A 25,589-nucleotide genomic window follows, 5' to 3' on the forward strand; every position below is an offset into this window, starting at 1 on the left:
TCGATAAAGCGTGATTATATGCTGTGCTCAGGGGGAATGGATGGAAGTTAAATGCTACAAAATGCTTTCCCTCCTTTCTCTCTCTCTCTCCTTACCTATCTCTCTTTTTGTTGCTCAGGTCCTTGAGGATGTTGCCCCCCAACCCTCTCTGTCTGTCTGCAGCCACGCCATTGGACAGTGTTACCATGGAGACCCCATCTGTGTCCCCAGGCCTCCCTTTGTTGTGCTAGCCAGACGGGGACTGCAGGGTCAACCATGGTGGGGGGTGAGCGACGGTGACAGCTTTGTAATGATATGGAATTCTAAGCAATGTTCCTTTCTTTCTATCTTAAGACAGATAATGTCAATACACCAGTCAGCATGTGTAAAGATGTAACTACAAGTATCAATAGTGACAATATTTTCAAACACGATAGCCGAAACGGTCTACCTGGCCACGTGAAAGACATATGGTAAAAATACATTTTTTCCTATGGCCACAGAGCTGTGGGAGATCATTTAGACTTCAAATGGAAACCTTTACATGGACTGCTCTGTGCTCCGTACCATACTACCTGTTACCAGGTTGCTGAGTGTATCACTAGTAGTCAGTGAACAGGGTCATAAAATGCTGCATAAACAGGCCAGTGATCCCAGGGTATGGTGAGCTGGCACTGGCTCTTGAGAGGCTAATGAGACAGTGCCCCTCCACAGAAAGCAGGCGGGCTGACACAGCTGTGGACAGCCCTCTCTCTCCACCTGCACCATCATCACAGCAGGCCAGTCGACTCAGGTTGAGAGAGACCAGCATCACGTGGGCCCATTCTCAGGCCTACCCCTGGGTCAATAGTCATTAGAAAAGGGGTGAATTATTGTTGACGGTATGCTGGAATAAGATTCATTAGGTACGGGGGAGGAGAGCCAGGCTTCCATAGATCTTCTGAGCATAGGAATATATATGTGATATTAACCAATAACCTTGTGGATGATGGATCAGACTACTTTATTGTACTTTGTTGAGTGTAGCTGGTACTCCATGGTTGTTACATAAAGGCAATCAAGCTAAAAGGGTTTGTCATTGAGATCTATTTCGCATATGAGTGTCTTAAAAGGTCTTTGCTGGTATTCTGAATGTGAAAGAACACAAAAGGTAGTTTGAGCATGAAAACCTCTGCTACAATCAAAAACATAATGTTAAATCTTTGATACTTTCCACATCTGTGACTGGACACTCTCTCTCCCGAGGCAGGCCAGGGACTGACAGCGAAGGTTAGTCTTACCACATTGTGCTGACTAGAGCTTATGATAATAGTGTTGGCAGGTCCCATCGTCACTCAATTACCCATAGCTCTCAGGACCCACCTCAGGGAAGAAAACGCTGCTGAGGGATATTTAGGTCTCTACCTGATTCAGGCTTTCACTACCAGAGACAGGAAGCCAAACACTTTGGTAGAGGGAGAGAGGAAGGCTTGGGCTGGCCCCTTCATTATTCACATGCCCACATGGAAGGGAGATTGGGTGGGCTCTGTGGTGCTGCAGACCGACACTGAATTGAAAACGAAGTCTGTGGAGCTACTTCTCATTGTCTGGCTATGAGCAGGTGTTCTCATGAGTGCTAGTCAAGGGTGTTATGCATGCATACACACACTTGCACACACACATACAGAAATGTCAATTACCTGCATCTCCTGCACCTAATACTGTTCAATATACAGTCTGGCAAGTTAGCAGGGAAGTATGGATGGCTCTCCTGTTGGTGGTGACAGACGCCTGTGTGTAGACAGCAAGTTTAATTTGGCCAGACAGCAGGTGTGTTGACAGGGTGCTTCAGTGACTGCCATGGTGAGGTCACTTTTTCCAGAATGACAAGAGAAGGCTCTCCTGTCTGAAACAGCCCACAGTACATGGTGAGGGGGCAGTGAACAAAAGATGGGGACTGTTCATCAGAGGACCTTGGACCTCCCCCCCATTCTCACACACAAGGAATGCACTCTGAGGTCTACAATGCTACATAACCACTATCCCACCAGCTCTCCAGTGTGTCAGTCCGACCGGCTGTGCTTGTGGATATGGTAGTGTTCCACTGTGGGATTGCAGCTGAAGGGAAACTCCCCCAGTCTTCAAAGTTACTATTGCACCATGGTGCAGAGGAGGGGGGAGAGAGGGGGGAGTTTGAATGTTTCAGCTCAACAACGTCATAACACAAGGAATGTCTCCAGACAATGGAGGGTGTTGGGGGGCCTGAGGGTGGGGTGGACAAACAGGGATTGTAGGGTGGCAGTGAGAAACATAAAGAGGTAAAGATAGATAAAGCGAAAGATATGGAAAGAGAGAGGGAGTGGGGAGAGCGAAAACATACAGGCAGAGAAAACCATTCAGGTGGGGGAGGGTGCTGAACATGATAGCTTTCCTTTCACATTTGGTTACTCCAACCGACAGTGTTTTTTCTTCCCATGTACAAACTGTATACTGTTTTAACCAGGTTCTCTCTGAGAGGTCACACAATGTGCTGCTTCAACACTGTTACTGCCAGCGCCTCTACATTGAGGAGCTTAATCTTGTCCAGACCTGACCCCAGGAATGTTCCGGAACTCTTCCTGTCTCTCTCTGGCAGGTCTGGCATGGGGACGAGGGGTGGGGTGGTGGTGCTGAGACAGAGATTTGGGTGGTGAAAGCAAGGGGGAAATATTTGTGTGAAAGGTCCTGAGGGAATGCTCCCTCTTAAGACATAACATGGCATTACCTGGACGATTCTAGGAAATGTCTGCAAGAATATTGTTCCCAGAACCCCAAGTGAATTCCTGGAGCAGTACAAGTACACACTGTCTATAATGTTGCCTAACTGTTTAATGTAATAAACCAATAACATGAATGTCACAGTATACAGTTTTTACCTATTAAAATAGGCATGTAAAAAAAAAAAAGGCTTAATCGTTGTGATTCTTTGTTTGGCCACTTGACAACAATGGGCAGAAAGCAGTTTGGATTAACAGTTTGGAAATACCAGTTTGGATTATGCATGAGACATCCTCCACTGAGGAGGCTGCTGAGCTCCGCTGTTGCTATGGAAACCATCACAACTGAGGGGTGGGCAGCTGCCAGCAACCCAGGGTTGGAGCATCTGTGCAGATCTGAGGAGGAAGGGGGGGAGTGATGGACAGATGCACCTCGCCTTCTCTCATCACTCCACCTTCCTGCACGGTTATCCTATCTATGGTCGCTTGATGATTATTCTGCATTACACGCTTCTGTTGGGATTGCATGCTTTGTAAAAAAAAAAAAAAAAACTCACACAAGCAGAAGCGAGAGATCTGGAACTGTGTGCAGATTTGAACCCAGTGTGTTTTTGTAGGTTTTGGAGCCTGACCAGTATAATTTATGGTGTGATGAGAGATAGTAATGATAATCCTGCTTTGGGGCTGTTGTGTTGGAAGAGTCTATTTCGGTCTACAGTGAAGCTAGTCTTTCAGACAGACCCGTTTCCCCAGGGAGGGTCTCCTTCCTGTACAGGCAGGGATAGGCATACGCGTTCCCACATTACCTCACCCCGGAAACATGCTGCCCGGGCTCCAACCTTGGGGCCCTGGAATGTGACTCCAATCACACCACAATAGTATGTAAGAGAAGAAAAAAAATAGGACTGGAAAGAATTTGTTGTTCACGGTTCACATATGTGAGAGCTGCCGAGAATGCAGCGGGAGATGAGAGATGTTTGGTTGAGAGAGTTAGGGTTGAGCCTTGGGTCGTGGAGAAAAAGACGAAATCCCTGTGTGTATCCCCCCGTAAGAGTAGTGAGAGACGGAGAGAGAGAGAGAGAGACAGAGAGAGGGGGGGAGATATAGAAAGGGGGATGAAAAATGACTGAAATATTAATGATAGAGGCATCTAACACTGGCAGACCCTGTGCCCCTTTATTCTGTGGATTTTTCAACAGATTGTACCACCAAGCCCACACATCACCTGACAACCTACGCCCATCTCCTCCTCCTCCTCCTCCTCCTCCTCCTCCTCCTCCTCCTCCTCCTCCTTTACCATCTGTGAAACACAAAGGGAATACAAAATCTGCTGGTCCACAGCGAGAGCAGCGACTGTGCATATCAGACTGTGCCGTGTTTGTGGTGTGTAGGCAGGGAAACAGGCAGTTACTGACTGTTACTGATTTCCATAGACAACAGGGCTTTACTTTGCATAAAGAATTCAAAGGCAGCCTTGGAGGCAGCAAGGCATAAAAACTGTCCCTTTAGAGGATAAGGTGTCTCTTTTTATGCAGCTTCACTGGACAGGCAGTGGCAATTTAGCTTTGAAAATGGGAGTCTTATATACAGCACAAAGTATAGGCTATCTGTCATATGCACTGCTGTACAGGCACATCGTAGCCTCCCATTGCCAGGATGTGTCCCTGAGTCATGGTAACAGTGTTCTGCCAAGTTAACAGGGTCTGACATAATGACCGCAGAAGTACAATATATCAAATAGAACTAGGCCTAAAACCTTTGACAAATGTATAGCATAAAAATGCTTTACTTTCTTTGAAAACACCCACGCCATCTTCTTCCCCCATGTTGTAGTTTCCATGGTGCTTTTTCATGCTGTCACCACCCCCGCACTACCATCCGCACCCACACCCACATAGGCTACATAGACCCGAGTCAAATCCTACCGAGAAAATGTCCCACCGTCAAGTAAAGCAAAAGGGCTGTGATGTATTGAGTTCTAAAGAATGGTCAAGGGAAATTATCACTGATAATGCCATTTTTAATGTGTTATCACACGGTAGAAGAGACCAACGGTTAATTTAGTCAATTTCGCCCCCTATGGTTAGATCTTACGGTTGCAACTTCGGGGAAATTCTGAAAGTCTCATCGGATTTATTTACGTGTAACACACAGGAAGTTCAATTGCAGCATGTGGCTGGTTTGTTTAACTTTTAATAGTTCGATGTGAAGGAGCTAGTTAGTTAGGTAGATCTTATTTAACTGTCACTTGCAGAAATGGACGAAGAAGAAACGGTGAGATAATTTTGCAAACCGTTAAGTTATGTATTATATCGATATAAATGCCAACTATGCTCGAGACGTACGCAATTATGGCTACAACTAGCTACCTAGTCATTGTGCCAGTCAGTCACTGTGTGCATGTCTGTATTATGCTTCTTATGCTAGTTACGTCTCCACAGGGAGGATACAAAGAGCCCTGTAGCATTTGTGCCGCAGTGGAGTGGGGCATATCCGACGAGGGCAGGTTCTATTGCAAATCTTGCCACAATGTCATTGAGGTAAGCCAAGCTTGGTTCTACAGTAGAGTGGTCAATGATGGCTAGATTAATACAAATTTGCTATAACCATTCATATTCCATTTACACAGAGGACGAGAGAAGTGGTGGATACCAACACTTTAATGATTGGTTCCAGTAGGATTTCCTCTATATCAAAGTCCTCTAAAACCAAAAAACTAGGTGTGTTGTATGAACTTTATTGTTCAACAAATCAAGTGTTCCTGTTTAGTCGGGCACAAGCAACAATCTATGGTATGTCTGTTTCAGAACATGGGTGGCAATGGATGGTTTGTGAGGGTTTTCAGTTCATCCTCAAACACCAGGCTGAAGCCCTCCTGGACTTGGGAGTCTGTTCCTACTTTAAGGTGTGCACACGCCTGTCAGGGTTAGGACAGCCAGCCAACTTTAACTCACACAGCATCTTCCAGTATGAACCAACAATATAAAAAATGTACATTTGTAGAGTTGGCTAAATGTCTGTCATGTTTTATAGGACGATGTTCTGTGTAAGTTTTGGAGGATGTACCTTCAGAAAACCAGACAAGCCTACACCAACAACCCTGTCAATACTTCCAAATTCAAAGTGGTAAGTAAGGTTCAAGCCCAAGTCAGAGATGTATGATCATGTGCACAGTATTACACAAGGTCATTCTGGATCTTTACATTATTGTGACATGACAAGCAACAGTTACAAAGGGGCATAAAAAGAAAATAAATGCTAATCTAAAGAATTATTAAAATGCAGTAATGGCAGTAGAAACAGTAAAAGTTAGCAATAGCAGCAAGAATGGCATAACAAGCAGTGAGACCAGTTAGTGGGAAAACAGCTGCAAATAGTAAAGATATATCAGAGCCAAAAAAAAAAATATATATATTAATACGAAATGGCAAAAGTATAGTGCCAATGGTTATTTTGCCCTCTTGTGGTCATACCTGATATGGTATAATTCTGTTGAATCTGTCAAATTCACTCCTCGGCAGTTTACTGTCAGTTGCTGACTGAAAGAGTTTGCTTATTTGGTGGCTTTGCTGTCTGAAGCAGTGTTGATGAGAGTTGGCCCATTGCAGGTGTGACAAAATCAAACCTGGCAAGTAAGGGTAGAAGTGATATTTACACAGTGACATTACTTTTGACATTTTATTCATTTATTAGACACTTTTATCCAAAGCAACTTACAGACAGTACATATAGAAAGTACAGGCGAAGGTCAAGGATCTGAAGGGCACAGTTCTACAGTATTTCAGTGGTCAGTGTCTAGGAATGGTCTGTATTTACTGGCCACATCTCAGCTACCCGGCACAAGGACATCTAGGATCTAGACTAGTCTTGAAATCCCCTGTTCTCTCCTCCTACCAGCGCACCCAGGACTCAGAGTCAGACAGCGCTCCAGAATCCTCTGTGTGGTCTGCCAGTGAGACAGAGGAGGAGGGTTGGACCAGCGGAGCAGGCTCTGCAACAGGTACTGTTTATGTTTGTCCATCTATGTGTGTGCGTGTTTGTCCATCATCACCTTGACCTGTGGGCACTTTGTGTCTGTATGTCCTGTGATTTGAATCTCTCAGAGAACTCGAACGATGGACTCTCAGTGACCTCAGGCTCTGCAGACGCCTCCTTCTACCTCACCCCACGCCAGCGCAAGAGTCAGAGGATGATGAGCATGCCCAAGACCCTGGCGCTGTGCTACCTGGCACTGCTGTGGGCCCGGGAGGCCATCACACTGGCAGACCTGCTCAGGTCACAACCACAAAACCCTTACTGGGAATCCCACGTCATCATACTAAACACCATCACGATCATCCTACTTAACAGCATCCTCATAATCATAATCCCTATACTTCACGTCATAATCATAACATCACCAGAATCGTGTCTAGAAAATCACCAGTTCACCATACTTCACAGCACGATTAGTAGGTGGTCAGATTTAATAACATTTATACCAATACCATTCTACCAGTTTAGGAGTGAACTTCTTTCCCCCCTTCCTGCGTGTCTGTGTTGTGCAGGCTGGTGAGCGAGGGATGCATCCCCTATGTGAACGCCCACGAGGGCTTCCCAGAGGAGATGAGGCTCTACGGCCGAGACGCGCTCATCTTCAGAGTGGAGGTGAGCTCCCGTCGCCATATCACAACTCAAACTCAGCGGCCGTGGAGCAACAGTGCATTGTTGATCCGAGCACAGTCATTTGAATTCATGTGCTTACCGAAATAGGTGTTTGGCTCAGGGCCAACCGAAACTACAACATGTTGCCACACGCCCGTTCACCTGCTCAGTCTCCTGTACGTTTTTCACGTCTCTCAGCCCGATCCCACGTACAGTATCCCATGAGTAACACTTGGTTGTTACATAGCAGTTCATTTGTAACAACTGGTACTAGTTGTTACATGTGTGAAAGAGCAATAAAATGTAAAGTGTAACACAGTGTAACAGTGTCATCGTTGTAGGGGATGGCTGACGGGATGTGTTTGTGTTCTGAAGTCCATCCCCTCTCACAGGGCCTTGCATAAGGAGGCCTACACCCTGGCTGTGTTCCTGGACCTGCCCCCGTTCCCCCCCATCACCCAGGACTGCCTGTTGCACCCCTCGCTCCTCACCATCCGCTACCTCACTGAAGTCAACCTGCCAGGTACGTCTGTCCACAAAACACATTCGGTTCATCCTGTGGTTGGGGTTACCACTGCTGTGATGCTGAATAATTGTGGCATTGCATTGAAGTGAGATTGAGTATTCGTTCTGCACGGTCATTTCCTTCCACAGCCAGGCATTCCATTCTCAACACTTCCGGCGCGGACGCGTTGGTCACTATCGTCTACATGTCTGTTCTTTTGGTCCTCAGATGAGCTACAGGACTTTGTGTGCCGGGTGATAGAACAGGCTGGGATGGAGGACGAGGCCTTTCACAGCTTCAGACCCATGAAGTCCACATGTCTTCTCCCTCTCTACGACGTCCAGGCTGCGGCCCTGGTCCTCGTCACCATGAAACTCCTCTTCAAATTGGACGACAGAAGAGAATGGTAATCAGATATGTGTATCTGCTAAAGTGAAGGTTTTCCTGCATGTAATGTAACTGTTTAACTGACCCTTTTCCATCATCTGCATCTTAATCTTTAGGGATCTGGCAAACACTGCCAGTGACATGAATAAGGAAACTCCAGGTAAATATTTGGTCTTATTTTGTTCCTAGATTAGCGATGCACACTATATGATAATGCTCTGCTGGATGTGGTCACGTCATTGCAAACCTCAACAAGACTCATCGGTGCACATTTGAAAAAGCACTGAATGAGAATGGATCTAGATTATTGACAAAATGTGTCAAATATCATATTTTTCTTAACTGACATCCAGCTGAGGGTGTGACGCTTTGTAAGGTTTGGTGGAATGTTGCATGCACTGTTTGACTGCATTCCCCAGCTCTGACTGCCCCATCCTCCCGAAGAATGATTTAGAACCCTGTTCATCCCTTGCGTTCTCAGACAAAGATTTGAAGAAAGTTTAAGTCATGTTTGTTCTCAAAGTCAAAAATGTTATAGAAAAATAAGTTTTGAGGGTGGTAAGATTTTGGCTAAGCAGAAATGTAAAAATGCAAGTCTCAGGTGTGCACAATTCTATCAAGTGTTAATCCGACGATTTCTCCCTTTTCACTTGTCCAACAGGGGAGAACTGCTTCAACGTAAGGAAATGGTACAAGATAGTGGAGTCTGCCCTGACCAGAGCTAGACAGAGACAAGAGGAGAACATTGCTAGGTAGCAGAAAGATAAATCGACATCAATCCTTATTTGATATACTAGCAATACTATTTTTCAACTCAAACTGATATTTTTTTCTGTTATGGTTTCTCTTCAGAAAACAATGGAAGTCCCAGAAAGTTCTGTACACGTCGAAAAAAAACAAGGCTGTTGTTCTCAAGAGAAGACGTAGGTGTTGCTCCAAAAGCCTTCAACAACCCTACATGTGACCTCAGACACCACTATTTGCATGGTTAACAGGCTGTAAAATGAACCGGAATGACCGCACTAACACTGTCCCTTTGTCAGTCTCCCTTTCTCTCTTCCTTCGTTCATTTTCTAACAGTAGTCTCAATTTCCAATAAAACGTCTCACCACACGTCCTCCATGTGTGTGTCCAGGTGTTGCGGAGCAGCTGCAGATGACCTTCCAGAAGCTGTCTGGCTTGTCTACCAGCCCCCCACCCTCCTCTCCCTCCAGCTTCTGCTTCCGCTGGGGGGACGAGGATGGGGCTGTGGACGGGCCCAGCTTGCACCAGCAGAACCTAGGCAGCCTGGTAGTGTTGCGAGATGGAGAACTCCAGCCTTCCAACTCGACATACTGGCACCCCTCCTTGAGGGTCTGCCAGGACAGGTAAGGCCTCCCTCCCTGGCCACGCAGGGCTTAAGCAGGGATAACCTGTTCTGTTCTTATATTGTCATCTCAGGGTTTACTGCCGACATAGCTGCACTGCCAGTACATATAATTATAATTCAGCTCAGGCAGTTTCTGCTTCTTTCTGTTCGCTGAGTGTGGATTCAACCGGTCATGGTATACCTTATGATGTGGTGATTTCTACAATCATTCGTTTAATGTGGGGTTTATATTGTGTGTTCACTCTTGCATGGTCAGTCTTACTCTCATTGTTATGGTTGTCTTTGAGATGCAGTGACCACTCCCTCCTAACTTGCTTCACATGGATTCTTTCAGTTTCTGGTGATGGTATGGTCCATTTGTCACCAATTAAAGGAAAACTATAATAGTAGTAATGGGCCAGATGCTGTGCAGACACAGACACATCATAGGTATTGTGGAAGGACTTACCAAGCAAGCGATGAGAAAAGTATCAGATTATTACAATAACGTTTGTCTGTTCCACCCCAGGGGATGTAAGAGTCACTATGAAGAAGTGGAAGCCACTCTACCCAAAATGTTTGTTTGGTTGGTGCAGCTGTTCTCCTTCATCCTGAATGTCCAACCAAGCTGTGTGTATGAGGAAGTCCTGAAGGTAGAGAGACGTTTCCTCCCAAAAGTCCCAAACTAAAGTAGGAACAACGCCCAGAAAAACACTAGGTAAACACCATGGAAACAAACTAGAAAAACAAGTTCTGGTGACTGAGGGAAGAGACTTATTGACCTAATTACTGTGTAGTTCAGATGTATTGATAGACAGGTTTTGTGTGTGTGTGATTTGCTGTTGTATATATTTTGTCCTTTTGTCAAATTGATCTTTGAATAAAAAAATATTTTGACAATTTCCCATACTTTTTCTAGTAAAAACTTTCAGTTTGTTGTTTGTGGTCACATAAACTTGCTTCTGGGCAGATGGGGGGGATAAAGATTTGGACATTTGTGACAGTGAGATGGCTATGGTTTCACTAATTATTTAGTTCCTCATTTGCATGAAAGACTTGAGACTTTTGAATACAAGTGACTCCAAAGGTGTGTCATATCATGAGACTTCGTGGGCAGCACTTTTCCCTTCGGCTTTAGAGGTTTGAGAGGCAGGTGCATTTATTTCAAAGATGAATATCTGCCCGCAAGTGTATTGACTTGGATTCAGGTGCGCTTTCCCCATGCATGATGCGGCGCGGAACAGAACTGTTTTGGGATATCTACCTGCAAACCCCGCCCCAGACTGAAGGCCTACGTCACAGAAATAATCATACCGGATCCCAGCTAAAACGGGTGAAAAAAGGTGACTAAACTTGTTCTGTCTGACACTACTGACATAAGTTGTGCCACTAGGATCTTGCCAGTTTTCATAGTGGACGGATCGGATTTACCGTTCCAACTCGAAAGTCCAGTCCGACGATCAAAATGACACAGGAGTCTGCCAAGTAAGTAATACAATGGTCCAGTAGCAACTGATGTTTGAATATGAACTACCTGTTGGTCACTGTTGGGAAGTTGTACTGTACTTGTGTTTTGTTAAATTTTTTCTTTGACTGTTTTGAGTGTGTCTTTTTGTCAAGCCAGGAAGAATTCTATTTTTAAAGCAGCGTTTACAATTTAATAATGTAATACTACTTTTGTCTGTTATTATTCTTTTTGGTATGCGTTGAACGGTCAAGTTTTAAATCCAATAAATATGTTTAAAAAAAACTACCAACAAATTGTCGTCAGAATAATAGAGTTTCAAAGTGAGGAGACCGTCATGAGGCAGGTTGTTAGCCGAGCCCTAGCACGTGTCAGACCTGTCTCACTGGATGAGCAGGATTTGGTTTTAAGTGCTCTTCACCTTACATGTTTCCTCTTTCCTCTGCGCTTTCGCTCTAACACATGAACGCCAATTATTGTTGGAGTTACACACCAACCGACCTCGTTATATAGAAGATACACATTCAGCTCAGTTTTTAGGGGTCTACTCTTGGATAGATGTTGTCTCACCAGTGCCTGTCCCTGGCCTCATTGTCTGTGCAGAAAGAGGGGTGGCTTGGTGGTGCAAAGTGACCCGTCATACGATGGCCAACCCCAGGGATTCATCGAGGAAGACAATGCCTGGAGAGCCTTCCTGGAAAACCCTTTGACAGTTGCCTCCAAGGCCATGATGAGTGTGAATGGGGATGAGGACAGCGCCAATGCTCTGGGTCTCCTCTATGATTACTACAAGGTACCTTGACCCTCCTCTCTCTCTTACGGAGGGTCCAGGACCCCACGTCATTCCATCTCAATCTCAATGCTGGATCCTAAACGGCTGAATGACAAATGCTCTGTGATACAATGGTTGTTTTAGCAGTAAGGGAAACAGACATTTTAGAAACTGTATAATTACAATGTATTGCTTTTTATTTTACAACATGTGCCTAAGGACAAGCGGACTGCTGGACATCCCAAAGTAGAAGTACTCTTAGGGGATTCTGAATCAGACAAAACGTAAACCTTTTCTTTCACATGCCATAAAAAGCTATTACTGTGACATTGCGTGGCATTTAATCATTAAATGTGTCTGTAACAGTATCCGTTTTGGTACCGTCACTGCATTGTACAAGCCAAATTAATTATTGTTATTCTGACAAAGTCAAACATTTATAACACAAACATTTTGTCCTTTTCCCAGCAACTTGTCACTGCCTGTCCAGGAGTCGCCTCTGGCTATGACCACGCTGAGGAATGTCCCTCTGAGCACGGTGGTGCAGGGCATCTCTGGCAGCCACAGGAAGAAGACCCAGTTCCTGGAAACAGACGCCATGGGCTCCATCCCCTCCTACTCGGGCAGCCCTGAGAGCACCCTGCAGTCCTACCCCTCTCTCAGTCTCCATGAGACCCAGGGGTCCCACTCCATCATGACCTACAGCCGCCACCTCAACCACCACCAGTATAGCTCCAGGAACCAGGACCCTGACTCCACCTACGCCGACTCATACAAGGACAATAGGATTGAGGTAGGGCTGTCTTCTGGTCACTATGAGACAGCACCACAACCACCTTTCAATCAGAATCAGAATTGGTGTTTATTCGCCATGAAAGTTTGCACAGACAAGGAATTTACTTTGGCAGGAGAGTCTACCTAGGCATCTATTTTCGGCGCCAACCAGAAAAGTTACAGCATAACTGTAGGCTCCCTCCAGTCCCATGCAGTGTTATACATTCAAATGGATAGCCCTATACATTGAAGTGTATATGTTATTTAATCTTCGTACTGGACTTAGCACTAATACTGAATGTACAGTCACTTATGCAATCGCCATCAATTGTCTTTCCAGGTGTTTCCTCAGTCTGAGGAGCTGCAGCTAAGGATGGCGCCCATCTCTCCCGAGCACTACTCTCCCTACAGCACAGCCTCCAGGTAACACAAGCAAACATACATAAGCTCCAACTGTACAGCCCTGTCAACACAACCAGTAGCATCATGATGCAGCTTCTTAGACATTCTGCCTCTTTCTCTCTTCCTCCTGCTCTCTCTTTCTCCTCCTTCCCTCCCTCGCTCTCTCAGTCAACACTTTGAGTACATGCTGGAGGCCCCCCAGTCGCTTCGCCCTAAGCACGGTTCCACGCAGATGAGCTACCTAAACAAGGGACAGTTCTATCCCATCACTCTCAGGGATCTAGGTGGTGGAAAGGTGCCTCCCCATCAAAGTACCAGAGCAAGGGTATGATATATGAAATTCATATTTGAAAATGTATTTTATATATGTAAATACGGTGAAAAAAGCTTGAGGTGTCTTTGCTGCGCTGAATTCAAATGTGTCTTATTTAGCAATGGTTGTCTGAGCGTTTGCTTTATGGGTTTTCAGAGTGTTGTGATGCTGGTGTTTGGAGATGAGAAGTTCACGGAAGACCAGCTCAAACACTGGCGGTACTGGCACAGCAGACAGCATACTGCCAAGCAGCGCTGCATTGATATTGGTAAGGACACACACACATGCATGCATACACTGGGCAAAGACATTTCCATGAACAGAGACAATGACTTGTTTACTTATGCTTCTTCTCTCCAGCAGAATGTAAATAATCATTTATGTGCACTGTTTGCTTTAACCAGCGGACTACAAAGAAAGCTTCCACACAATTTCCAACATTGAAGAGATTGCCTTCAATGCCATTTCCTTCACATGGGACACTAAAGGAGAAGGACGGGTGAGATAGAGGACTACCCTGTTGTGTGCTTTGTTCCACATTACAGTGTGTTGTCAAACAAAGGAAGCAGTAGCATGATTTGCCCATGAGGGGGCGCCTAACACAATGAAAAACACGTAATGCACATGAATGAGTTAGAAACACTGTCTGAAGTGCATTGTACCTGAAACGTCTAACCACATGTCCTTAACTTTCTATAAACATGATTCATGTTATATAGTGTCCTTCCTCAAAACTTGCCCATGTTACATACAAACGGTTAAATATTTCTTTTTTGCCTGGCCCTCAGATCTTTGTGTCGGTGAACTGTCTGAGTACAGACTTCTCCCCTCAGAAAGGGGTGCGGGGCCTGCCCCTTAACCTCCAGATTGACACGTACGTCTGCGGTAGCAACAGAGACAAGCCGGTACACCGGGCCTACAGCCAGATCAAGGTGTTCTGCGACAAAGGCGCCGAACGCAAAATCAGGGATGAGGACAGGAAGCAGAGTCGCAGGAAAACCAAGGCCCTTGACCCAACTTTAGCATGTAAGGAACCGGATTCAGTCAGAAATCAATTGGTTTCAAAGCCAATATCACTAGCACGTTTTATTCCTAAATATTAATATTTCATTATATGTAATTTGTTCATTAAGTTCAAATGAAAAACTTGAAATGAAAAGCAGCTGTCATTAAATAACTCCCTATATAGAAGTAAAAACCTTGTGTAGGAAATACTATCTCCGTGTTACATACTGTTCACTGAGTGCCAGCTGTAAACATCATCTGAAGACGCCTGCCTTGATGCAAAATGCAAATCCCTGCAGTCGAAACACACTGTACTAAACCTCCATACAGGCAGCTGTTCAGGACTGCACACAAATGATATACCTTCCTCCCCCCCCCCCCCATAGCCCTGCATTGTGCGCTGCATGGGAAGCCTCCACAGGACTTTACCATGTTCAAACCCATGAGCGACATGAAGACGGAGCCTGTCCTCTTCATCCCGGACGTCCAGTACGCCAGCAGCCAGCGCCACGTAAGCCTCTGACACTGCGGCTGATTCGTTGCTTTGGTTTTTGTGTATATGCTTGTGTACATATACTCACACATAGACACAAACACAAATAAACTCACGAAACCCATTTATGGGGCCCTGCTGATGATATTGTTTTAGAGTGTCCGGTAATCGTGGAAAGGATTCATCCTTTTCATTGACGTGTCCCTCATCAGGATCTTTGTCTCTCTCTCCTCCTCTTGATCTCTCTTACTGTCACCTCACAGACAGGCCTATCAGAAGACACTGAAGAGAGGTGTGTGCATCTCTCCCTTTTTTTATTTCACAGGACAAAATCAAGAGCAAATCAAACTGATAAAGACAGGACAATGCTGATAACTTACTCGAAAACAGTTCACCCAGTATGTTTGTTTGTGTTGTTTTAGCCTGGGACAGAAGAGACTGCTTTACAACACAGTAGAAGACTTTGACTATTTGCAGAACAAAAGAACACGGAGAGATGAGCCAGAAAAAGGTAAAGTGAAAAGAAAGTAAGAGAATGAATTAGGGGTGGGACAGAACAATACGACAAGAGAGAAAGAGGGACAGATAAAACCAATTCTGCACCTGCTCTTTGCTGTGTTAGTAACTGTGAGGGTTTTAAGAACTTTTGCTGTGTTTAGAGAGACGTAGACTGAGGCTTCTGACTGGCGGTGGTGTGACTGCAGCTGTGGCTGCTGCTCTGGCATGCGCCCACCAACACCAGCTGACTGGGTGCATGTCAACAGAGGCCACGTGTTCGCAAAGCACTGCCCACTTTGATACACAATACACACCCACACTGGCTGGGCTTTCGAAGGAAACATGATCATTCTCCTAGCCTAGCCTAGCCATGTCTCTGGACTGCTTTTCACTCATGTGGGGGGGGGGGGGGTTCTCAGAGTGATTCAAGCTTGTTTGCTGTTTTCTGTTGCCACTCTCTCTCTCAGGCTCAGTCTACTTTTGGACAGGCTCTTGGCTAACTCCCTAGTCGCCAGGAGCAGAGCACATAAACACACTGATTTTGACTCCATTTTGTAGAATGCAGGGGAGTCAGGTGGCTTAGCGGTTAGGGAGTCGGGCTAGTAATCTGAAGGTTGCCAGTTCGATTCCCGGTGAACTAAATGTAATTGTAAATGTAAATGCAAGTTAGCTGAATTTCTCTCCTATGGGTGAGAAGTGGGAGTTGTCTAACCATTGGCACCTGTGAATGTATTACTTCAAGCCATTCATAGGACAATGGAGCATATATCACCTCACATTCAACCAGGGACTTCTCTGTATACTTTCTGTCAGACCCATACAAATACGACCACTCTAGTGTAACTGTCCTGAATAAAAACTTTGTGCATATTCCTCCATTTGGACCAGTAGCAGCATAGTCTGTATTATGGCACCCAGCCCATACTGTGGGTGTAGATGTAGTATCTCACGTCTCATTTCCTCTTTTGTCTTCCACCCACAGCCCTGTAACTGTCTATCGTTCTTTCTCTCTGTCTCTGCAGTCCTTCTTTACGTCCGGAAGGAAGCAGAGGAGGTGTTTGATGCTCTGATGCTGCGGACGCCCACTCTAGCAGGACTACTGGAGGCAGTGAGTTCATTTGAAGGCTTGTCTTCTTCACTTTGCTTGGGCCTTTTAAAATGACAGGCAGTTCAGCCCAGCATCCTGTGCCACCTTGTGTCACCGGAAAAGGAGTTGTTTCCTGTTTGTGCCTGACAGGACGTGGTCGTTCATCACAATGACCACAGCCATCAATAGTGATACTGGGTGGAATGTGTTGTATTGACTGGTCCCTGCAGTTGTACTGCACCTATAATTCTAACCAGAGTATCCCCATTGTTGTCCTTGTCCCTTCAGGTAACAGAAAAATATGAGCTGCCTCTTGAGAAAATGGGAAAGGTATACAAGAGGTGCAAAAAAGGGTAAGGCTTTTGTACTCTTACAGTAGAGGACATTCCTGGGCCTCCATTATAATGGAAATCTGAGACGTTTCCCTGATTTGGACCCCTTCTATCTATCTCCTAACTAGGATCCTGGTTCACATGGACGACAACATAATCAAGCATTACTCCAATGAGGATGCCTTCCAGATCCACATGGAGGAGGTGGGGGGGCAGGTTCTGCTGACTCTGACTGAGATTTGACCCCAGTCCGGGGTTGTGGATGTAGGCAGCATGGGCCCTATGGAGGTTGAACTCAAGTTGTCTTTCCAAGGGCCCTAAGAACAAGATTAGTCATCTGTTTACACAACTGTACAGGACCTCTTCAAAGACAATGATATGTTCTTGACGGCGGCCTGTCATATACAATGCCCTTGGATGTGCTACCTCTTGGAAAAAAAACAAAAAATGAGACATTTCAGGTTAATTTGACTGGTGTTCATCGGCAATGCAACATTTGGACTGTTCACGCCAACCATTTGACAGAACATTTGTGACATTAGTATAAAAGTATTCTGTGATTGAAGACTTCCGACGTGTTAAACATTGTATGTGTATGTATGTATGAATGCATATACATAGGTAATATGTGTTGTATCGTGTATAATTCTTTTCATGCAGACAATTTCACCTTGTGTTTTAGGTGAAAATGTATTGGTGTTTCATTTTTCTTGTGTCATTTGGTGTGTGGGTTTGCAAGTTTACCAATCATGTAAACTAAAGGCTAATATATGAATTGATGTGTATTTATATGTGCATAGCTGGACAATAACAGCTATATTTTTCTACTTGTGTACAGAATCTCAGTGATTCTGCATAAATACGAGAAATGCCTATCTTGCTGTGAATGTGAATTTTTTGTCAGAGAAAATGTGGTAAGGAAGTAAAAGAATACAGGAAGGGCTTGTTTAAAAATGTTGTCTTTTGAGAATAAACCATATAAATTCTTTTCAGATGCTATCTTGTACTTGAAGCCCCATCTGGGCCTACACATTGGCTATGTTCAATAGGCATCCCAAACCCCACTGCTCGAAAACATGACTTCTTATCACCTTAAGGTTAAACCTGTCCTGTTCTGTTTCTTTTCAAAACACAGTTACAGTCCTCCTGAACGACTAAAAATGTGTCAGAGTACAATATATGATCAGCCAGAAAGCAGCAAGTATGTTACCACTTGGAAGGAGCTGTAAGCCTTCTGAAGTGTCAGCAGTTTGGGCCAAACTCTGTCACCTTCAGCTCGTGGCTGTGGGCCACATTCATCCACATGTGAATTAGCGAAGCCTTGTGAAGTTTCTGTCCAGATCCATCTCCCCTAACTGTGTGTGCGTGTGTGTGTGTGGGTGTGTGTGTGTGTGTGTGTGTGTGTGTGTGTGTGTGGTGGAACAACGCCGGAGCCGGGCACGGATGAAAGGGGTACGAGGGGGAGAGACAAGCTCACTGCTGAGAGTTGACTGGATGAAGTTCGGCACATTAGAAGTAAAATGAGATGATTTTATTTGATTTCACACACTTGAAACCACTTTTTGACTGCAAACTTCTGTTAAGAGTCCGCCAGATGAAAGACATGAAGATTACAGAAAACATGTAAAATCTCGGTACTTCAAACCCTCCCTTTTTTGGTGTGTGTGTGGTGGGGGGGGGGGGGGGTGACCTAAATTCAAGAACCCCACCCACCTCAACACACACCCTTCTGTATAGGCTTGCTTAAGTGGCGTTCATTTCCCTATGTGCGTGAGTTTCTCCTAGTGAGGCCACTGCTGTTTGTTCAGTGTCCCCATGGAGGGGGGTGGGGTGGGGGGGCTACATCTGTTGCCCAGAGCTCCCAGCGGCCTTATTTACTCCCACCCTGGCCCCCAGCAGGTCAGCAGCTCCACAGAACAACTCAGTGTTATACGACTGGGTGCTTTACATTTGGGAGGAGAGCCTGCAATAGTCTCGAGTCTGCTGTTTGTAAACCTTGTCCCTATATGGTCACGGTTATTGAGTGTTTTAGTCCCAGCTGTGCAGAACTAAAGGTCAGAACATGGAAATGATGGGGAGTGTTTCTTGGGAAGACGTTGCTGCTACAACAACTAGATGTGACCTGAGGCCTTCCTCAAGTGGGCCCTCGTACTAAAGCTCACATTCACGTGTGACCCAACAGCACCACACAGATGCAGATTTCCCTTGATAAGCTGGAAGGCTACACCCCAACTCTAGTGAACATTGATCAGATTTTCTTCACAAATGTTTTTTTTTTGCCAGCCAACCAGCCATGTTTTCTTTTACTTTGGCTGAAGTTCCTTGTCCTTTGTCATTTCACTACAAGTCCATCACGTGCCATACACCAATCTAATGCCTCCTTTGAGTCTGGCAGAGCAGGCACGCCTTTTCTCCATGTTCCGTGGTTACCAGGACAACAGCCATCCAATTAGTATCTCATTTAGCCATTTGTCAGTGTGATTGTAGAATTTTTATTATTTTTTTCCCCAGTGCTTTGCAACTCTCCATAGACTAAAACCCTGACCACTAGTATGATACAGCCATATATAGGGAAACCATGAAAACACATGGCAAACATGGGAACCAGGATTCAAGAACCAGGTTTGAGTAACTGTGTGTATAAATATGCCTTCCTTGTTCAAATGATTTTATTGGCCATAAAGAAATAAATTGGCTAAGATTCATTTAGCAAAACAAAGCAATCTTCAGTTAGAAACCCAACCTGTACATGTAGGATCAGGAGAGATGTTTTGGAGCTAGAGCTCATTCTCCTTGTGGATAATTTTTTGGGGAGGTCTCTTTGGGGGAGTGTTCAGCTGCCAGTGTGAGGAGTGTTCAGTTGACAGTGTGTGGGGAGTGTTCAGTTGACAGTGTGAGGAGTGTTCAGCTGACAGTGTGTGGGGAGTGTTCAGTTGACAGCGTGTGGAGTGTTCAGCTGACTGTGTGAGGAGTGTTCAGTTGACAGTGTGTGAGGAGTGTTCAGCTGACTGTGTGGGGAGTGTTCAGCTGACAGTGTGTGGAGTGTTCAGCTGACAGTGTGTGCGTTTGTGCTTGCCATGCGTGCATGTGGGGTTGATCTCAAACGAGAAGCAAAACATCTCACACATTTTCTCTCTCCTCGTGTCTGCCAATTGGTCTGAGTTGTTGTCTACATGTATACAATTATCTTACAGAACACTGAACACAGCCTTCTCCCACTATCACACAAATCAACATTACCTTCCTCATATTCTCAGCATGTTGCACAGACTCTTGCAGAACCACACCATGTCCCCAGAGTGGTATGGGAGAGCTCACTGTAGGCAGGTGAAACTGGTGGTCTCATCTGGAACACTGCTAAGTAGAGAGGTGAACTGAGGCAGCTGTAGACAGGGTTTCTTTTCTTCTGCAGCAGTCCCTCTCTTGACTTTGTCTGGGTCTGCTTAGTGCCTGGGAGGATGGTCTGTTTTTCATTTGATCCCTCCTAGCCCCATTTCACTTGGAAATGAATATGAACTCACCTCACCCCAAGCCAGTCTGAACAGTATAGGATGGAATAAACAGCATATGTGGCTGAGATTTGTCCTCAGAGCAGTTTTTTGGGAGCACGTCAGGCATTAAAACCACACTAAAGAGTATATAATAGTTATTTTCAACAACAAAAAGCAAAGGAGTTGCAGCATTACAATAGCACATGTAATGCATATATGTGTAGATTTTTTATAAAAGTAAGGATGCCTTTACTCACTATTCTTCCAAACAACCAAGATTACTGACATAACATAGACTGATATTTTCTGCATGTCATGAAAATATGTCAACAAACAACATACAAAAATGGTCAGCCTTGGAGATTAAAATGTGTGCACTCTGGGTTAACAGCCTTAAGTGAGACAACAGGAAGAGAAACAGCTCTTTGTCTGCCTCTATTGCATACAGACTGACGTAAACCTAACCTACAGGATCCTGACAAGATTTTGTTTTTCCCAAGAATCTATATGCATTCTTTCTTTTTTGTTCTTTTTTTTCACCGAAGTGGAGCTCATTATTTGTGATCCTCTCCAACGGAAAAAAGCACTTCGCCATGTGGCATTTGTTGTGGGTATCACAGAAACTGAAATACAAATGTCCTTTTAAGGGTTAATGTACAGCCACAACAAAGGAGGTGAGGCTGGCTCACAGGCCCCGCCCTGAAATTCTTTACAGGAAGACGGTTTACAGCGTCAATGCATAGGACAGGAGTCCTTGGGTTCATACCCAGCGAGGGGAGGGGAAAGGGGGCGGCAGGGCAGGGTGTGGAATCAGTCACTGACGACTACTGGGTAAAACTGAACAGGAGGAAGACAATGAAACAGTGTTGTTATTTCAAGAATTCAGTACTTATTTTTCACAACTGAATAATTGTTTCAAAACATTTTTAGGATTTTGTTTACGCATGCAGAAACTATATTTCAATAAAATAAGGTGAGGGGGGGAATGAGTTATGAATGAAATATCACACTGACAAGCAATGACGACAAATTAAATCGAGATATTTTGAATTAATAAAGAATATTTGTAATTGTAAGCTTCCAAATACAAGAGCACACGGTTAGTCGTTAATCCAAGACGTAATAATAATACCTTATATAATTTTTTTTTTATATTAACACCTTTTTAGCATTGAGTTCTTTGTGCGTCCTCATTTTGCGCATGCCGCGCGCTCTCTTGGCAAGGCAAGCCAGACGCGTGCAAGTATCTCACGATTCGCCTGTTCGCCGTTTCAACCTTTCCCCTAGTTTTCGAGCGCCGAGTTCACCGGGTTTACTCTGACACCGCTGACTCCTCCGTCACGCCCTCCAACAGCCACGCACCCTGTTTCCTCCAATCGCGCAGTAGTCACGTACTGATCACGCACTTCATTCGCTCTCATTGGACAGCTTCCGCTACACCTTTGTTTTTGATTGGTAACATGTTACCACCCGCCAGTCGGCTCTGAATTTTGTTTCTGTTTTTTTTTCTTCCGTCGCCCCGTTTGATTCACTCAGCTGAGGCCAGTCTACGCTATTGGCAACAGCAATACTTGAATGTGCTGAGGACTCATTTGATTAGTCGCCTTGCTTCCGTCTGTTTCTTTTTGACCCATACTTCCATATGCTGACTTTTACATCTCTAACTAATCCAGAGCAGCCTTTTCGGGTAAGTTTGTTATTTTAATTATTCAATTTTTTAGCTAAATGAATTGAGTTGTTATGGATACTGTTATGTTGACTAAATCATTATTCAAATATATGTGTATCATAATTTATAGCAGTTGTATGCTATCAAGCAGCCATGCTCATATAAGTGCTGGTATGTCATGGCAGACTGGTTTATTTAAGGTCAGACGCAATAAAATGTATCCATACAGTACCCCTCAGCCAGAGTAACGGTTACTGTATCATTTATGGGATCTCGTAATGCTACATCCACTGAACATTGTATTGTTATGTTGTAGCCTAAATACATAGCTACATTGGATTTGTATTTTAGGGGCCACAAAGAAAGGAAAAGAAAAGAACATTGTGTTTATTTTTGTATTTATGTCAAGGGACTTGGCTGTGTGCCTGTTTGGATGTAAATCTGAGGCATTTCCAGTAAATGTCTAGTGTCTGTTAACATCTTAAACATGCTTTTTATAAAGCTCAAATTAAGAAAGAACAATAAGTATGCAATTCTGATTAGAAGGTATTGTTGAGTTACTGTTTATTAGGGGAACATTAGATAGGGGTTCCTACTGGTGTCAGAACAACATGCTTGCAAATTGCCCAGGAGTGTCTCCAACCTCAAAACTCAATTTTCCCATAGAGGTATTCATGGTGTTTTCTCCACTAAACTGTCTGATGTGGGTACCCTCCCAATGAAACACACAATTGTACATGCTAAACTGGGGTGGGGGTAGTTAGTAGGAGGGAGGGAGGGAGGGAGGGAGGGAGGGAGGGAGGGAGGGAGGGAGGGAGGGAGGGAGGGAGGGAGGGAGGGAGGGAGGGAGGGGGGATAGTTGATCCAGCACGTCACACACTTCTATCTATTCTTGGTTAAGGGAGGTTCCCCTCCCATGTCCAATGTTATGTGAGACACTGGGTGTACCCTGTCTGCTGGCTGTGCTGCAGTGGGCCCCTCTCTCTTCCTCCACTCCTCTTAGGCAGCCGCTCTACGTGCAGCTAAGCATTCAGCAGATGCCAGCCAACTATAGTATGTAGCCGTAGTGGCCTCTGAAGCCCCCTTTTTCATACTTAAACAAAATAAAGTTATGTTCCTGTGTGGAGACAGTAAGCCATGATCATGTACATGGTACCTTTAAGTAGGCCATCCTTTTACAGTCTAGCTTACTTGTCGTATAGAGGATGGATGTCAATGTTGTGTTAAAGAGAGCAGCAGTGAGCAATGCCAAGGATTAATATGCCTCCATCTTGTGGCCTCCTTCAGGCTGACCTAGCGGATATCAGAGTGGTGATGATGGAGAGGAACAGGGATGACAGTGAGCAGTCCTCCTGTAGCACCTTCGAGTACCATGATCTGGAGGCCGCCGAGGCACTCGTCAGCATGAGCTCCTGGGGTCAAAGGTTACACAAACCACGCCCGCTGACCCCTACCTCGGACTCGTGTGACTCCCTCCTTCAGCACAGCGAGATCAATGACTCTCCCAAGGACCTAATCTCACTCTCATCGTTGGTAAGTGAAATCCTAGGCCACATTAAGAGTGATGTCTGTCTACAAGTGTAAAGGTAGAAACCCCATAGGAAAAACAGACAAGAAATTTGACAATGACATTCTACTGAATCAACTAGGTTAATAAAACACACAAATGTTTTGATAAAATGATTTAGATTTTAATGTATGACTCCTCCCCATGTTTCAGTGCATGACTCCTCCTCACAGTCCCAGCTTTGCTGAGACCTCCACAACCACGGCTGTCCTAACTTCAACTTCCACCATGGCCAGCTCAGTCCCCAGACCAGTCCTCACCCGGCCCAGACTCTGTGTAGGTCTGACCCACCAGAATACTCCTCACCTAGGCCCACAACTTGTCACCGCCACAATCTTTGAAGGCTCAGACTCTCAGTCACCAACAGAGCTGTCCACCGCTCTTGCAGGTAGAGCCATGGCAACCAGCGTGATCAGGCACACGGCGGACAGGTCCCTCAGTCACAACATTCCTCTTGGTTCCTGTGGCCCACAGACAGACACCTCCTCCTCACCTCAGACCAGCGTGTGTGCCACAGCTCATGTTCCTGAAGCCTGCCTAGTGCAGACTAAACCACAGAGCTACACTGGCTCATGTATTTTAGAAGACAAGAATGGAGGCCCATCCTCTGTTGACGGTGCAGGCCCATACACTCCTACCCTGGCCTCTCCATCCCAGTCCGCCCCCGCATCCTCGTCTCCCATCTCCAGCTCGCCAGTACTGTGCCAGGTGTTTCCAGTAAATGGGCGGACAGGGATGATCTCTGCGTTTGTCCAGGCCCCTGTCCAGATGCAGACCCAGGGTCAGAATCCGATATTACCCCAGACGTCCACCTCCTTCCCACAGCCACTTCTGGTTGGCTCCCAGGTGAATCAGGGGACTGTGATGTTTGTAGTGCCGCAGCCCCCAGTGTCCCAGGCCCATTCATGCCCACAGACTGTGGTGACCCTGGGCAACACCAAGCTCCTTCCTTTGGCTCCAGCTCCAGTTTACATGTCCTCAGGCCAGAGCAGCAGTGCCTGTCAGGCTGACTTCTCTCGCAGACGAAACTACGTCTGCAACTTCCCAGGCTGCAAAAAGACCTACTTCAAAAGTTCCCACCTCAAAGCTCATCTCAGAACTCACACAGGTAGGCATTACACATGACGTTCATAAAATGTTCATAAATATACTGCATTTACTTGAATAGTGACAAACAACAAATGTAATGTATTGTATGTGTTACTAACCAGTTGCTTTGAATATCTTCCTGTCTAGGTGAAAAACCCTTCAGCTGCCATTGGGAGGGCTGCGACAAGAAGTTTGCGCGTTCTGATGAACTCTCCCGCCATCGGCGAACACACACAGGTGAAAAGAAGTTTGTGTGTAATGTGTGTGATAGGCGTTTTATGCGCAGTGATCACTTGACCAAACACGCTCGTCGTCACATGACCACAAAGCGGGCCTCCGCTTGGCCAGCTGACGTCCGCGACCTCAACAAAATGGCTCTGTCAAAGGGTCAGCTGACCAGCTCCAATCTTCCTCTCAGTGTGCTAGTGTCTGCCTCCAATTAGCCCAATGTACTGTCCACCATCACACACCACCTCAGGAGTATGTCTCACCAACCCCACAATGGAGAAATGAAACAAACCAGAAAGGCTGCTACTCATTCATGGACAACAACAAAAATATTTCACTGACCTTGCACTGGATTTATGTTAATTTTATCATGCTTATTTTGTACTTTCCATTTATTTTATCATGTTTACTTAATATGTAATGTTTAGCAAAATGTATGCACTCTTTTTGCCAAAGCCTTTGCATTGTGCTTCTCTTTTACTTCTGTTATTTGTCTGTGATTGTAAATATGTACAAATCAATATCTATATATGAATGTCCTTTGTATTCCAATCTGCATTTATTGATACATGAATAATATTATCGGTATTTTAAAATGTCGGTGGACAGTATTCCTCACTGTGATTCTACCAACTTTCCCGCTATACATATTTAATAAATAATTGTTCTATAAATGCTGTTTTTGATATAGCTTGAACGTTTTTGGCATAGTGTAGCCAGTATAAAAAAATACCTCATGTTATAATTGATAACATATGTGAGTAATCCATTACTGGATATTATGGTTACTGTTGGGTAATGTGCTG

The 25,589-nt window shown here is 45.0% G+C and overlaps 3 protein-coding genes across 6 annotated transcripts; all 3 read left to right on the top strand.

Moving 5' to 3' along the window:
* The first annotated feature begins 4,838 nt into the window (after window positions 1–4,838).
* taf1b (TATA box binding protein (Tbp)-associated factor, RNA polymerase I, B) lies at window positions 4,839–11,080 on the top strand. Of its 4 annotated transcripts, none has more exons than XM_047021495.1 (15): window positions 4,840–4,988; window positions 5,142–5,254; window positions 5,344–5,434; window positions 5,522–5,619; window positions 5,748–5,840; window positions 6,612–6,714; window positions 6,818–6,989; window positions 7,262–7,361; window positions 7,734–7,881; window positions 8,092–8,269; window positions 8,367–8,410; window positions 8,912–9,002; window positions 9,103–9,173; window positions 9,386–9,617; window positions 10,128–11,080. In XM_047021495.1, exons 3-15 carry the CDS (start codon window positions 5,377–5,379, stop codon window positions 10,285–10,287), a joined length of 1,548 nt encoding a protein of 515 aa, XP_046877451.1. In that variant the 5' UTR covers window positions 4,840–4,988; window positions 5,142–5,254; window positions 5,344–5,376; the 3' UTR covers window positions 10,288–11,080. The 4 variants fall into 4 exon arrangements, with proteins under 4 accessions (XP_046877452.1, XP_046877448.1, XP_046877451.1 ...); XM_047021493.1 differs by having other exon boundaries at window positions 5,156–5,254; XM_047021496.1 differs by lacking the exon at window positions 5,344–5,434 and having other exon boundaries at window positions 4,839–4,988.
* LOC124468645 (grainyhead-like protein 1 homolog) lies at window positions 10,959–17,731 on the top strand. Its single transcript, XM_047021491.1, has 15 exons — window positions 10,959–11,083; window positions 11,667–11,856; window positions 12,055–12,119; window positions 12,304–12,628; window positions 12,950–13,032; window positions 13,180–13,336; window positions 13,481–13,592; window positions 13,729–13,823; window positions 14,113–14,350; window positions 14,716–14,840; window positions 15,086–15,114; window positions 15,245–15,333; window positions 16,343–16,428; window positions 16,696–16,760; window positions 16,868–17,731. Exons 1-15 carry the CDS (start codon window positions 11,064–11,066, stop codon window positions 16,980–16,982), a joined length of 1,794 nt encoding a protein of 597 aa, XP_046877447.1. The 5' UTR covers window positions 10,959–11,063; the 3' UTR covers window positions 16,983–17,731.
* Window positions 17,732–21,713: 3,982 nt separating this feature from the next.
* On the top strand, window positions 21,714–25,457 carry klf11a (Kruppel-like factor 11a). The gene is made up of 4 exons (XM_047021360.1): window positions 21,714–21,917; window positions 23,187–23,432; window positions 23,620–24,574; window positions 24,703–25,457. Exons 1-4 carry the CDS (start codon window positions 21,873–21,875, stop codon window positions 24,996–24,998), a joined length of 1,542 nt encoding a protein of 513 aa, XP_046877316.1. The 5' UTR covers window positions 21,714–21,872; the 3' UTR covers window positions 24,999–25,457.
* Window positions 25,458–25,589: the final 132 nt, after the last annotated feature.

This window comes from Hypomesus transpacificus, chromosome 6, assembly GCF_021917145.1.
Source record: "Hypomesus transpacificus isolate Combined female chromosome 6, fHypTra1, whole genome shotgun sequence".
NCBI lineage: Eukaryota > Metazoa > Chordata > Actinopteri > Osmeriformes > Osmeridae > Hypomesus > Hypomesus transpacificus.